This window comes from Phytophthora ramorum (assembly GCF_020800215.1).
Source record: "Phytophthora ramorum isolate Pr-102 chromosome Unknown Phyram_PR-102_s0006, whole genome shotgun sequence".
Taxonomy (NCBI): domain Eukaryota; phylum Oomycota; class Peronosporomycetes; order Peronosporales; family Peronosporaceae; genus Phytophthora; species Phytophthora ramorum.
The window spans coordinates 1,424,467-1,438,317 of NW_027150652.1; the positions used below are offsets into that span (position 1 = coordinate 1,424,467).

Consider the following 13,851-nt stretch of genomic DNA (forward strand, 5'->3'; position numbering starts at 1 on the left):
TGCATACAGTAGCGCTGCCGAATGCGACGACCGCTAGCTGGCACCAGCACATCGCACAGTTAGTTCCACAATGTTAGATGCTGGCTGGGTCGGCGATTCGGCACTTGCAGGTTGGCAGCACTCGACCAGACGAGCTCAACCAAGATCATACGAATGGATCCATGTATTAGGTTCGATACCTCGCGGCAAAGGCAGCAAGAAGAATATAAAGCCCCTACCCACCTCATCTCCGCGCTTGGGCCGACCTGACCTATGCAGCAACGAATTAGAGATCTAGTCTGTAGGTGACGCAAGTCCTTCAGTCTTTCTTCGCAGCGCCGTCTACCGCCTTGGGGGCCTCGCGCTCGCGAGGAGATCGCGGGCTGTGGCTGCGTGAACGGCTACGACGGTCTTTCTTGGCTGGCGACGGAGAGCGGCTGCTTCTACGACGCGAAGACTCTCCCTTGGGGACATCGTGCGACCCACTGCGCGAGCGCCCTCGTGCATGACGCCCTCCTCCGCGGCTGCCACTGCGACTCCTGCTTCTGCTGCGGCTTTTGTCTTGGCGACCACGATTAAACATCTTCTCCAGCTCACGCTGCATGGCGCGCGGCACCGTCTTGATGTGCATAAAGTTGCAGTAGCCGCCGCGGTTGCAAGTTCCCTCGTCGAACTGGCGGCAGCGGGCTTCCCTGAAATCGGTCACAGGTGAGAACTCGCACACAAGCGGTCGGCCTGCGTAGAAGCGGCCGTAGAGCGCTTTCTGCGCTGCCGCAGCATGTTCCTCGTCATCGAACTTGGCGTACACGTTGCCGACCAGGTGGTCTCCCAGGTTGTCGCAAATGTTGAGCTCCTCCAGCTTGCCGAACTTGCACAGCTCCTCGAAGATCTCCTCGTAAAAGTCCTCAAACTCCTCGTCCACATGGCGCTGGTCCAGCGACGCTGGATCTCCGTTCTGCGCAATCACCTGCGCGATCGGATTCTGGTACATGTGGCTCACCAGGATGGTCTGGCTGAACACAGGCTTGTTGTGCAGCCTAGAGCAACGGTCGCCGTGTCGACAGGCACCGATCTTGAAGTAGAACGGGCAGTTCACGCGGTCCTCTTCCGTGCCGTGGATGCGCGCCAGGTGCTCGGCTCCGCCACCGCTCTGCTCCCCACGACGTCCGCCCATCGCACGGTCGCGACTGAAGCCCCCGCCGCCCGATCGGCCGCCGTAACCCCTTTCTCCTCCCCCTCCGCCACCGCCACCGCCGCCATACCCGCGGTCCCTGCTGCGGTCGCGTCCGCGCCCACGAAACTCGTCCCCGTACCTGCTCGCCATCGTTCTCCTGAAAAGATTCGAGAATGGTTTCCACTCCACCCGCTAAGTACCCCGTTCAAATGGATTAATCGAATTGAACGGGGTTTTGCCTGCCGCCGCAAGATTTTCAAATTTGAATTTTCGTCTGATAATCGACAAACCGATGAACCGCCTGCATCTGGACCTGTCCTGGGAGGAGGAGGTGGTGGAGACGGAGCCGGCTGTGAGATGGCTCCGGAACCGCGAGGACCACGACGACGACCGCTACTTGTGGTTCAGTACATACGTCCGACCGTCAGGTAAGGTGGCTTTTGCACCTGCAAGATAATGACAACAACTAACACTTCCGCCGCAGACGTAGTGGAGGCAACGAAACACCGTCCCAAGTACGAGTACACAGTGACTGGACGGAGGCGCATGAAACCCGGGTCAAGGACGACAACGTTAGGTTCGTGGAAGCGCTGGGTCCTGTGCGCTTTGGGGGTTGTTGACAACTATGTCCACATTTGTCCACGTCAGGGACGAAGGTGGAGGTCAACGGCAAGACGGTGGCAATATTCAAATACGATGGCGGGTTCTACGCGATTCAAGACGCGTGTCCCCATCAGGCCGCTTCGCTGCACCTCGGCGACATTGAAGACATTGACGGCACGCTTTGCATCTCCTGCCCTCAGCACAAGTGGCCATTTTCGCTGGAGGACGGCCAGTGCATCATTCCAGTCAACCGCCAGGCCGAGTGCTACCCGATTCGCGTTAGGCGCGAGCGGGATGGATCGAAGATCCTCTACATTGGCTTTTCGTCGATCACGGATACGTTGTTCCACGACGACTCGTTCTAGGAACACAGGCATGCATGTAGAGTGATTGTTTGGGCGTTGTTGTTGTGATGAATTAGGACGGGCCAGCACAAGAAGTAGCCTTCAATGGATAAATAATTTCCTCAAGCCGGAGACGTGTCGGCACGACCCATCTGAAGCACCGACTCGCACTGAAGCAGGGTGCGTACTTGATCCTCCAAGGTTATCACTCACGAATTATGCTTCAGGTTTCTGCCGCAATTTTGCTCCCCGAATAAACTTTACTTTAGCGACTAGGGCGTCGCTCGAAATTATTCGTGGCTTGATACCTTGCCAAATCATAATTAGAGTCAAGCGATATGGGGGCATCGCAGAGCTCTACACGGCTGCAACCAGTTCGTGGACCTACGGCATTGCTGAACACGGGTGCGGGGGTTATAGTGCGCATGCCGGACCCTGCCAGCGGTGGATCCACTTACGAGCACAACCAACGAGTTTTGACGACCCCAACACCAATCGTAGACGCCGTCGACGACTTGCATGTGCGCCAGCAAACGCACGTCACCGTCGTGAGACCAGGAGATAAAAACCAAGCGCTAAAGGGAAGCATCGTGTATTTGAAAAAGGCCCCACGAAGCTTCGTGCCCCCAACACACACGTAGGGTTTGATTCGAAAGTTTGAGCACTCCCGGCCTTAAGAGGAAACACGCCATGGACTTCAGTTTTTATTGCAAAACACGAGTATTGTTGCGCGTGTAGACTGAGGAGAGCCGAGAGTCCTATTCTATCCTTTTTTTCCAAATTCTCCTCAAGGCCTGTTGACGACAGTGAAGAATACGACGACGCCTACAAAACGGTAGCAAGTCGGTCGTAATCCACAAGCTGCCCGCAGTCGGTACCGAACACGAGGTGCCGGTCATTGAACTTTGTCGAGATGAAGCGCGCAGACGGAGCCGGAGGCTCAAACCATCGCACAGGGTTCGGCTCGTACCATCTCCACAACGCAGCCTACATACCAAATGAGCGTACAAAGCTGTCAGCATCAACATCAAATAGCAACTGCCATGGATGTTCTCAGTCGAGCTTACCTTGCCAGTTGACGACACACTAACAAGCTTGCGGTTGTCAAACTGAAGTGCCTTGACACCCCCGTGTTCGTGATTGCTAAATGTACACAACGATTGTTGGGTTCGTACGTCCCAAGCTTCCATTCCTTGTTCCGAGTAGCCAGCAACGACTACAGTTTCATCCATCTCGAGCGCCGAGATGGTACCCTCACACAACGCCGATTTCGACAAAATCTTTGCGCTCTTGCCACCCCACCAACGAACTGTGCCTTCATTGCCAGCCGACCACAACACTCGTCCTTTAGTATCTGCATTCACGACCGCGCCTACAAAAGTCAAGCACAATTCCACGCGTTAGGAGGCAACTACACCATATAACTTCCTGGAAATATTGCATACCCGGATGGCCTGCAAGTCGGTGTGTTAGCCGGCTGCTGCGTAAATCGAACACACGGATGAGGCCGCAGGATGTGCCGCATACAAGCGTGTTGCGAAGCAGCATGAGACTCGTAATCTGTGGATTCGTTTCTCTCTGCGATCGTGGCAGCATCGATTTGTGGATCTTACTGGACGCGATGGATACGATGACCTCTCCTTTCGTGACATCCCAGACATTTGCTTCTCCTTTCTCTGTTGACGTCGCCAAATGCAGAAAGGTGCCGTCATTGTGGTCAAGTCGAACGTTGACCACCTTATCCTTTGCCCGGGTCCTAATGAAAGGAACCATTCCGAGGCTGGAGCGGTGCGAAACGGAGGTAGTGGGCGACGCATTCACTAGTGATGTCGTGTCGAGGTTGCGACTTTCAAGCGATGAAAAGCTCCAGACCTTGACCGCGCCATCGGTGCAACCAACAGCCAGGGCCTCGTCACATACATCGTAGCACGAGGCATTCGTTTGCGTCATCGAAGCGCGCAGGTGTTGCTTCTCCAGCGACCACAAGTAAAAGTTTGCACGCTCTTGATCGATGGAACCAGAAACTAGCTGTGCACAACAAAATACAAAGTCAGAATGAGACCGCGTCGCAACATGTGAGGTGTAGAGCGACCACGTACTCGTGCGTCCTGACTCCGGCTGAACCGGTTGTTCAGCAGGCCTGGGTTTTCAAACGCCGTTCGAGGGTTCTTGTGCGCCTCGTTCTTTAGTTCCAGCACGTCGTCCAGATTGAGCGACCGCGGAGGTTTATCAAACCACTCATTCTCCGCTGTCATGAGCTTCAAGTCGTGCACGTATTCCCGCATGGACGTGCGCTCGTTCAGCAGACAGGCCCGAATGGCAGGAGGCGACCCTCGTCGGTTCACATTTCTGTCAAGTAGAGAGGCAAGTCACTTCGTCAGTACTGTAGCCTGTTGGCTACCTACACAAGGTAGCAATATACAATAGCGGCGGGCATTACGGGGAGGGTGCGTCGACCTCGCGGTAGCAATAGTTCGCTGCGCGGCGGAAGCAGTTGACCAGCAGCGGCTCGTAGGGCACGCCGGCCGAGATCTCCCACACGGATGGCTTCATCATCTCCCTGGCCCAGTTCCGGTTCAGACACACTACAGCACAGACATAATACACACGGAGGCTATCAGCAGCTATAAGGCTCTGGGGTTTCTTCCTTTTCTCGCAACGTACCCAACAATCGCGTATCCACAGACCCCACGAAAGCGACCACCCGCGCCAGCAACGTGGGCCTCCCTAGCAGCACGTTGACGGGGGCGTCGGCGGCGTTGACTTGGTCCGTCATGGCCTCGCCTTCTCCTGATTCCTGGAATGCGAGGGGGAGGAAAGCTGGCGCTTTTCTGCGTTGATGCCCACACACGATGTGGCACCGACGAATACACTATTCGGTGTTATTAGTCTCGTAGCACTACCCTATTGGACCACATAACACCAGGATGGTGACATTAGCTACTTTGACAGAGTCTGTGAGACGCAGTTCGAATCCACTATGTTTCTCTTGGTTTCAGTAAGGGATCATCCTCTGTGATTTCTGATATTGGCATCTAAGGGGTGGCCGGATCAAAGGGGGGAAACCAATCGCACAGAACGAACCAAGAGGAGACCAAGCTCTAATGTCGTCGAGCGAAGAGGAGCTGGACCGCAACCTGTCGGAGGACGACGACGCGTCGGAAGATGAGATCCCCGAGGAGGAGGACGAGGAGGAGGAGGAAGAGACGCCCGTGAAGAAGCGCAAGGCCGCCGACAGCAAGCCCAAGCCCAAGAAGCGCCGCAAGCCCGTCAACAAATTCATCGAGGAGGAGGCCGATGTGGACGAGGATGAAGAGGAGGAGGAAGACGAAGACGACGACTTCTACAAATCCGAGCGCCAGATGGCCGAGGAGGTCGAGGCCGGCCACTCGTACCGCTACGAGCCGCAGGACCGCACCAAGTTCGACGAGTCGGAGAGCGCCGAAGCCATCGTGAACCGCATCAAGAAACGCCACCAGCAGAGCCGTAAGCAGTATGACGGCGACGAGGAAGGCGGCGACGTGGTACAGAACGAAGTGGCGCAGCAGTCGCTGTTGCCGTCCATCCAGGACCCGCGCATGTGGGTGTTCAAGTGCAAGCCCGGGCGTGAGCAGCATCTGGTCGTGGCGCTCATGAACAAGTTCATCGAGTTTGCACGCCGAGGTGAACCTCTCATGGTTAAGTCCGTGGTAGCGTCCAACTCGAAGGGCTTCATCTACGTGGAGGCGGAGCGCGAGCCGCATGCGAAGGACTGCTTGAACGGTCTGCGCGACGTGCAACAGTGGTCTATGAAGCTGGTGCCTATCCATGAAATGACATCCGTTCTCAACGTCCAAACGCGGCGAAAGCCGCTGGTTGCTGGTGCGTGGGCGCGCATGAAGCGTGCAGGTCTGTACAAGGGCGACCTCTGCAAAGTTATTGAGATCCTGGACAACGGTGCACGTGCGGTGGTCAAAATGATTCCCCGTCTGGATCCTATCGTTCTGGCAGGCGGCGAGCAGCCCAAGTACAAAAAGGGCCAGCGTCCACCGCAGAAGCTGTTCCACGCAAATATGGTGCCTGGGGCAGACGTTGCTCGTCGTCGCTACCCTTCCACAGGAGAAATGATGGATACGTTTGACAATGACTTCTATCAGGAAGGCTTATTGATCAAGGAGGTGAACATCGCCACTATGCTGACGACGGAGGACGTGAACCCGAGTTTGGACGAAATCAACCGTTTTTCCTCTGTGGCGGGTGAAGATGGCGAACACAGCGCTGAAGAGATGCTGGCCTCGGTTGAAGCCGACGACTGGAAGAACAAGGTGGAATTGACAAAGGGTGATACGGTGCGTGTTATTGAGGGGGATCTAGTCAACCTCATGGGAGTCGTTCTTAGCACCAACACAGCCAACGACACTGTTCGTGTCATGCCACTTCACGAAGAGATCAAGGATACGATCTTGGACTTCCAGCTAAAGCAGCTTATGAAGTATGTGAAGGTAGGCGATCATATTAAGGTGGTTTCGGGTATGTACTCGGGCGAGACCGGTACAGTTGTGGCAGTTGATGATAGCGAGGGTGCCCCTGTGGCTATTGTACTCGTGGACAGTATGGCGCGTGAGATTCAAGTGCGTGTTCGCGACTTGCAGGAGTCTGCAGAAATCTCGCAAGGACTCGACTCGTACAAGGGTAAAGAGCTGTATGACCTCGTTGCACTTGCACACGGTGATGTGGGCGTGATCACGCATGTTGGGCGTGAAGGCTTCACAGTACTTTGCCAGAATGGCCAGTCGCGGAATATCTCGGATCAAGAAGTGCAGCGTAAGATTGTTTCTTCGCGCACAACAGCGGCACTGGATAAGAAGCACAACCATGTTAGTGTTGGTGAAATGGTTAACGTGGTGGAGGGCCCTTTCTCGGGTCACAGCGGTACGGTGAAGCACATTTACCGGACATATCTCTTTATTCACAATAACCGCATCACAACCAATTCTGGTATCTTCGTTACGCGCGCGCGTGGCGTGATCCTGTCTGGTAGCAAGGCGCGCTCGGATATGATTTCGAATTCAACCGTACCTCGTATGGATGCGGGTATGCGCCAGCAGAACCAGCGCGGTGGAAGAAACCCGCGCGAGTCCGAGTTGATCGGCCAAACCGTGAAGGTGAAGAAGGGCCGTTGGAAAGGATACATTGGTATCGTGGTCGACGAAAGCGACCAGAAGGTCAAGGTCGAGATCCATTGCAAGGCGAAAGTCGTGGACATCGATCGGCTGCACATTACAGTGGCTGGCACACGCGAGGGTGGTGTTGTAGACAAGCCTCGCTACGCTGGAACTCCGATGACTGGCGCCACGCCGCTGCCTTCGCAGACACCACTGCATGGCAGTGCCATGACGCCTATGGCTACACCGCTGCATCGTGGTATGGGCACTCCGCAGTCGTCTGGACGCGCTGGCGAGGCGTGGAATGTTGCGAATGATGACGCTCTGTTAGAGACGCAGATGAACCAGGAGAAGGATATTACTCATGCGACTAGCTTCGGCACACCACTGGAGCCCGCTGCACCATCAAGCGATATGTCAAGTAGCCGGTATTCAAACCCGACGACGCCTATGGCTCCGCGTTCTCCTACAAGAGATGGCATGATGCCAGTGACTCCGGCTGCCAACCCAACCACGCCTGGATTAAACCCTACGACACCCGGACTGCAGCCCAGGACACCAGCTTACATGATGGGCCATAACCCGACGACGCCAGGTCTAAATCCGACGACGCCAGGCCTGAATCCGACAACACCCGCACATTTGTCTGCTGCGACGCCTGGAATGGGCCACGAACCCATGGGAATGGAGCCGATGACTCCTGGCTTCAACCCTACGACACCGGGCTTGTCCGCTATGACCCCTGGTCTCAATCCTGTAACGCCTGGAATCAACACGCCGGGCTACAACCACAACCCAATGACCCCAGGCTTTGGCGTGGCTACTCCTATGGGTCGTATGAACTCAGCGGCAACACCTGCGGCGACCCCCGGCATGATGGGGGGTCTTCCCATGACACCTGCTTTCAACCAGGACCTAAACGACTCGGCGGGTGGGCCTGGTAGTGGAGAAGTGACGTGGAAGATGAAGGGCGTGGAGGTTGAGGTGATTGCTGGTGAGCACAACGGTAGCATCGGCGCGATTACCAGTGTGAATGGTGGTTCGTGCTCCATCGATGTGGATGGGCGTGTGATCACTGTGTCTCTGAACGACGTGCGGCCGGTTGTACCCGAGAAGCAGGATACGGTGATTATCCTGTCAGGCGACGAGGCTGGCACAAGGGGTTCGCTGATCGGTACAGATGCCTCGGACGGTATTGTCAAGGTCGACGGTGGCTCTGAGATTAAGATTTACGCCATCGCGTCGCTGGCCAAGATTGCGCAGTAAGATTACTAGGCATGGATGGAAGCAGGCAAACAATACGACGCGCAGACAGACAAACGAAGCTGCCGCCCATCAGTACTGACAAACTAACACGCATCCACAGACTGTTTGTTCAATAGTGTGTTGTGGAGTCGCCTAATATGACATTGTGAAACGACGCGCCGACGCCTGCTTACCAAATGCCGTCAGTGTCGGTCGGGAAGCCCCATGACCGCAAGCATTTGGGTATTCGTGCCAACGCTAGGAAACCCAAGCACCCAGACCCTGGCAAAGGCCCAGCGATACAGGGTAACAATGCCCTACTTTATGTTGAGAGTGAAAGCGAGCTGGAAGCCAAGAGACTCGCAGCCCAGCGGATTGCAATGGTGGTGGCTGACCGCGCCACTACCATCTTGAAGATGCAGCAGCAGCGGGACCCTGATGTGCTCGATCTTCGGGGCGAAGAGCTGGACGATGTACTGCTGACCGAAATGGCACATCAACTCCAGGCTAACCGCGCAGCTGGATATTCACTATTGATCCTCTCGGGATGCAAAGGTTTTACGCCTGAAAGTATGAACTGCGTGGTTTTGACCCTGACAGGCGCCACCACGCTTACACAGCAATTAATGAATGCTGTCTGAATGATGCAGGTTGGTTTACGCTCTCTTGTGCACGTCGTGGGTGAAACGCTGCGCCAAGTCGACTGCTCCTCCACCAAGCTGACACTGCCGATGCTGCAGGTGCTAGCGTCGGGCATTGAGCGACTGGATGTGCTTGACTTTTCATCCTGCCCGCAGCTTTTGAGTGAAGGCGTGCGTGAGTTCATCTCGTGTTGCAACAGCTCCTTAACTCGCCTTAACCTCTCTCGCTGTGGGGCACTAACAGACGACGCATTAGGATGGATTGGTGGTACATTGGGCCCTCAAGGCTCACGCACTCGGTGTCGTCGGCTGCTGTCGCTAGATGTGTCCTATACAGCAGCCATTTGTGATCGTGGACTAGCTGCACTCAGTGCGGGTTGTCCAGCGTTGCAATTTCTGAATCTGGAGGGCCTCGAGCGTATTTCGGATGCTGGCATTCTCCACATTGTGCGAGGCTGCAAGGCGCTGTGTGTCCTCAGTCTGAAGCGATGCCACCAGCTTACGAATGCTACTCTCGGGCATATTGGAAAACACGGAGCGAAATTGCGGACTCTCAACCTTAGCAGTTGCTACGGAATGTCATCTGCCGGGTTATTAGCAATGGTGCTGGGCACGCCCTTGTTGCAGTCGCTAAACCTTGAAGGCTGCCTGCACATGCGTGAGGATATCCTTGCGCCAGTCGCAACAGCATGCCCCGCGCTCCAGACGCTTAATGTGACAGGTTGCCAGGAAATCACGGATACCGGCATCAGGACTTTAGCGGAGAACATGCCGTTTGTGCAACGAGCACGCACATATCGTGGGCTGGAACCGCGTACCGATGGATTGCAGATTAAGTACTCGATCCAAGAGCAAACAATTCGTTCATCGGCGGCGCTGAGACTGCAAGCCTACTATCGTGGATATTTAGGCCGGCGTGTTGCATCCTCGTGGCGTGAAAAAATGATCCAGACTCCAGCCTGCCACAAAATCCGACGGTGCTACATGTGCTGGCACCTAAGGCGTGAGCTCGAATACCGTGTTAAGCGCACCAAGCTCGTGTATCGTAGTGCCGTGCGAATCCAAAGCTTACTTCGTGGCGTGCTGGGTCGGGCAGATTTTGCACGCTCTCAGCAAGAGGAGCAACGACTCACTGTCTGGGCTGTATACGCTGTTAAGGTTCAGGCTGCCTATCGAGGTCATTGGACGCGAAGACACTTCGTACTCGTACGGAAAGCGATGGAGCGATACCGCCTGGAGCAAAGTCTTGAGCAGCGCGAAGATGCAGCGACTCGTTTGCAGGTTAGTTATCGTGCACGGTTTGGTCGATCACGTTTTGAAGACTTGATGACCTTGAACCAACGACGACGAAAAGAACAGAACGATGCCGCTGTAACGCTGCAAAGGCTTTATCGCACCCGAGCTGCACGACGAGCATATCGCCAGCTACGTGCAGCAATTGTGCGGCAGCAAGAAGAAGCTCGTGAAATCGAGCGACTGGCGATCAAGCTGCAGAGCAATTGGCGAGGGCATCGAAGCCGTCAGAATGAGCTGAGTCGAGTTCGTGCAGAGGCACAAACACGAGAAGCACTTCAACATGCAGCTGCCAGCCGTATAAACGCTGGTGTACGCGGATACTTTGGGCGACGATATGCTAGGGCTGAGCGTGTTAGATCCCAAACACGACTACGTGCAGCATGTGTAATCCAGCGGGCTTGGCGCAGGTGCTCAGAGCCCGATGCTAGACGCGTTAATCTAGATGGAATGCTATTGCATCTGCGTGAAAGCGCGCTCAATGAAGATGCTGTGGCTCGAGCACAGCAGGCTGACATTTTGCGCAAGGCACGGGATCTCGTGAATCGTGATTCCGCTTCAGAGCCAGAGAGCGACGACGACTGGCGCGACTTCCAGGACGAACATGGTGACCAGTTTTGGTTTTCTCCATCTCGGAACGAGCGGGTCTACATGCGACCGAACGATTATGCGCGCGAGAAATCCATTCTTGAGATGCCGTGTCGTGTGCTATGGCCACTCGAGCAGCGTTGGTTTGACGGTCGCGTGACTCGCTACAACCGGAAAAAGGACCGACACCGCATTGACTACGATGATGGAGATCACGAGTGGTTGAGTGTCTTCCGTGCTGACTCATCGCGTGTGCAGCTGTTCAACGGCCACTGCTGGTGTATGGCTCCGATGCTCGACACCTCGAAGCGAGCGCTACGAGCTGCCATCTTCATCAGTGTGTACTTCCAGCGGTACGACCCACGACGCATGTGTTGGCGTAGCGGCACTATCCGAGCCTACCACGAACCGAGCGACATGTTCTTGCTTATGTATGACCCGCACGACGGCGGCGATGGAGGGCCATTGCAGTATGATCAGGAATGGGTGAGTGTGTTTACATCCGAGAACCATTTCCAAGTGCAGGACTCGATTACTCGGCAATGGTATTCTCTGAGTGGGTACGTGTTTGGTCATGTGCGTGGCCGACCACTGGACTTGCAGATGTTGCAGTCCAAACACAACGAAGGCTACTGGTACAGCGTCGCAGACTATCTCGACTACAATGAGGAGGCATTTGTGCAAGCAGAGGAGACTCCCGTTGATACAACTGACGCTGCTGACGACAATGTGGTAGACGAAATTGTAGAGACAGGTAGTGACGATGCCGCCTTCGACGAGGCTGAAGCCGAGAGAGAAGACACCGGCAGAACTGACAGTGGGGACGAAGGAGACACAGAATACTCGGGACAGGAGGAGTCCGAACAAGAAAGCGACGACGACGAGGAGGAGGAGAGCAGCGAGGACTAAAGTCGAGGTTGAAGTGAAAAAAAAAAAACCTGTGACGCGCGCCTAAAACGTACTTAGTAATACATGTAGTGTAATATATTCCTCAGCATGGAGTCCCAATCGTCGGGAAGGTATGAAGCTCTTCCAGCTCACGCTGCCCAACGAGCAGCACGGCAAGGTACGTCTCTGCCTGCCCCTGTATCATGTCTCTTGTTCTCTGACGCCCTCGCTCCTCCCACCCAGGTCGTGTCCGTGCTGCAAGATGAGCTCAAGCTGGACAACGTGACCAGCGTGGAGGCGCGCACGTCGTCCATTGTGACGTTCCGCGTGGAGGACGAGGAGATGCAGGCGATCCTCAACAAGCTGCAGCGCATGGGCGTGGGAGTCCAGTTCGGCTTCTGCGACGTCATGTCGCTCACGCCTGGCACAACCATGCGCAAGCGGAACCGCAGCAAGAAGAAGAAACGCAGCGTGGGTCGCATCCTCGAGCGCAACACGGACGTGGGCACTGCTGTGCCTGTAGCCGAGATGTACGCGCACATTGAAGCGAACTCCACGCTGTCTCGGGACTCGGTGATGATGCTGTTGATCTCTTCGTAAGCGGTTGCTGAGGACTTGGTCTCGTTGGAAATGGGGCGCCTGACTTGTTATGCTCTGCCGCTACGTTTTAAGTTCAATCGCTGGAATTGGATTGGCCGGAGACTCGGGGGTGAGTATTTGTTGATGATTTATGGATGGGGGGATACTGACGCGAGTGTGCACGCTTGCCAGACCTACGTCGTTGCCTCTATGCTTTTGTCGCCGATGATGGTACGCCACTTTCACTTAGAACAACTCATGCTTTGGATATTTTCGAGCGAGGTAATGACGTTTTCCTCGGAATTGAAAAGGGCCCGATTTTAGGCTGCGCTTTCGGGTTTGCTCTTCGGGATAAAAATCTATTCATTAACGGGATGCTGAATGAACTCTTCGCGTTGGTAAGAGGTGCTTCCCTCGTCTCTTTCATCTCACCCCAGCAACAATTGACACCTGTCGTCTTTTTCCTTGCAGACGATTACTTTCTTGTTGGGTATTATGATCGGCGCATTCCTAAGCCCATACGCGGTGGCATTGAATTGGCCCACTGCTGAAATGCGCGAGCGTGGTCAAGCCATCCAGTTGCTGTTCGGCGCGATTGTCGCCGCACTTTCGGGCACGGGTGTTGCGCTAGCTGAGTCAAACGCGAACATCTCGTCCGTCGTTGGAGTTGCCATCGCGGCGGCACTTCTTCCGCCCACTGTGAACTGTGGAATCTGCTTTTCGTATGTCATGATCGGCCAGTACTTTGTGGTATGTTGTTGCAGGAAATGTCTGCTAATAGTTCGAAGAATTGCAATTTGACTGATGTGATTTTGTGTTTGAATGGTGATAGACAGACGACATCATTGGAGAAGAGCAAAAACTCGTTTTTTACGAGATTGCTGTGGGAAGTTTGATGCTTTTGTGGATCAACGTCGTCCTCATTTACGTTACTGCAGTGCTGGTATTTAAGATCAAAAAGGTGGACCAGTTCCAACTGATCCGGCGAATTGACGAGGGTGCATGGCAAAATCTACCGCGAGTTCAACGATCTCCAGCCCACCGAGACATTGCCGCGAGGCAGAACATTGAGAGGCGTGAAAGAGTTGGGAGTAGCGGAAGCATCAACAGCACTCGCGAGTTCCTGACTGATGAAGAGGAGGACCTGGGCTCACCCTCGTTGCACAAAGATGCAAGGGGGATGCTGAAATTGGCACCAATGCGCCGGCGACCGCAGCAACTCGGTGAATTGGAGGAAACGAGCCAAACCGATGCGGTTTAAACGCCATGGATGCAGATGACATTCGAAAAAGAGGAAGTTGAGATGAAAAGAAAACAGCGAACTGCTTGCACTGACACCAAGCTTCGGCTTAAAACTTTATTTCAGGTGGCAC

The 13,851-nt window shown here is 54.8% G+C and overlaps 6 protein-coding genes across 6 annotated transcripts; 4 read left to right on the top strand and 2 right to left on the bottom strand.

Moving 5' to 3' along the window:
• Positions 1-298: 298 nt before the first annotated feature.
• KRP23_7309 (Splicing factor U2af small subunit B) lies at positions 299-1,153 on the bottom strand (the record flags this gene model as incomplete). The annotated part of the gene is made up of 1 exon (XM_067892606.1): positions 299-1,153. The coding sequence occupies one exon, from the start codon at positions 1,151-1,153 to the stop codon at positions 299-301; it is 855 nt and encodes a 284-aa protein (XP_067744470.1).
• A 292-nt stretch (positions 1,154-1,445) lies between these two features.
• Positions 1,446-2,121, top strand: KRP23_7310 (Rieske domain-containing protein; the record flags this gene model as incomplete). Its single annotated transcript, XM_067892607.1, has 3 exons — positions 1,446-1,581; positions 1,638-1,730; positions 1,802-2,121. The coding sequence occupies 3 exons, from the start codon at positions 1,446-1,448 to the stop codon at positions 2,119-2,121; spliced, it is 549 nt and encodes a 182-aa protein (XP_067744471.1).
• An 804-nt stretch (positions 2,122-2,925) lies between these two features.
• KRP23_7311 (Beta-TrCP) lies at positions 2,926-4,876 on the bottom strand (the record flags this gene model as incomplete). Its single annotated transcript, XM_067892608.1, has 6 exons — positions 2,926-3,087; positions 3,168-3,472; positions 3,546-4,128; positions 4,200-4,449; positions 4,541-4,685; positions 4,765-4,876. 6 exons carry the CDS (start codon positions 4,874-4,876, stop codon positions 2,926-2,928), a joined length of 1,557 nt encoding a protein of 518 aa, XP_067744472.1.
• A 328-nt stretch (positions 4,877-5,204) lies between these two features.
• Positions 5,205-8,510, top strand: KRP23_7312 (Transcription elongation factor SPT5; the record flags this gene model as incomplete). Its single annotated transcript, XM_067892609.1, has 1 exon — positions 5,205-8,510. One exon carries the CDS (start codon positions 5,205-5,207, stop codon positions 8,508-8,510), a length of 3,306 nt encoding a protein of 1,101 aa, XP_067744473.1.
• A 176-nt stretch (positions 8,511-8,686) lies between these two features.
• On the top strand, positions 8,687-11,920 carry KRP23_7313 (F-box/LRR-repeat protein 20; the record flags this gene model as incomplete). The annotated part of the gene is made up of 4 exons (XM_067892610.1): positions 8,687-9,070; positions 9,140-9,305; positions 9,375-9,851; positions 10,806-11,920. The coding sequence occupies 4 exons, from the start codon at positions 8,687-8,689 to the stop codon at positions 11,918-11,920; spliced, it is 2,142 nt and encodes a 713-aa protein (XP_067744474.1).
• Positions 11,921-12,032: 112 nt separating this feature from the next.
• Positions 12,033-13,739, top strand: KRP23_7314 (uncharacterized protein; the record flags this gene model as incomplete). Its single annotated transcript, XM_067892613.1, has 7 exons — positions 12,033-12,077; positions 12,143-12,495; positions 12,572-12,608; positions 12,671-12,709; positions 12,790-12,876; positions 12,950-13,228; positions 13,311-13,739. 7 exons carry the CDS (start codon positions 12,033-12,035, stop codon positions 13,737-13,739), a joined length of 1,269 nt encoding a protein of 422 aa, XP_067744475.1.
• Between the last annotated feature and the right edge of the window lie 112 nt (positions 13,740-13,851).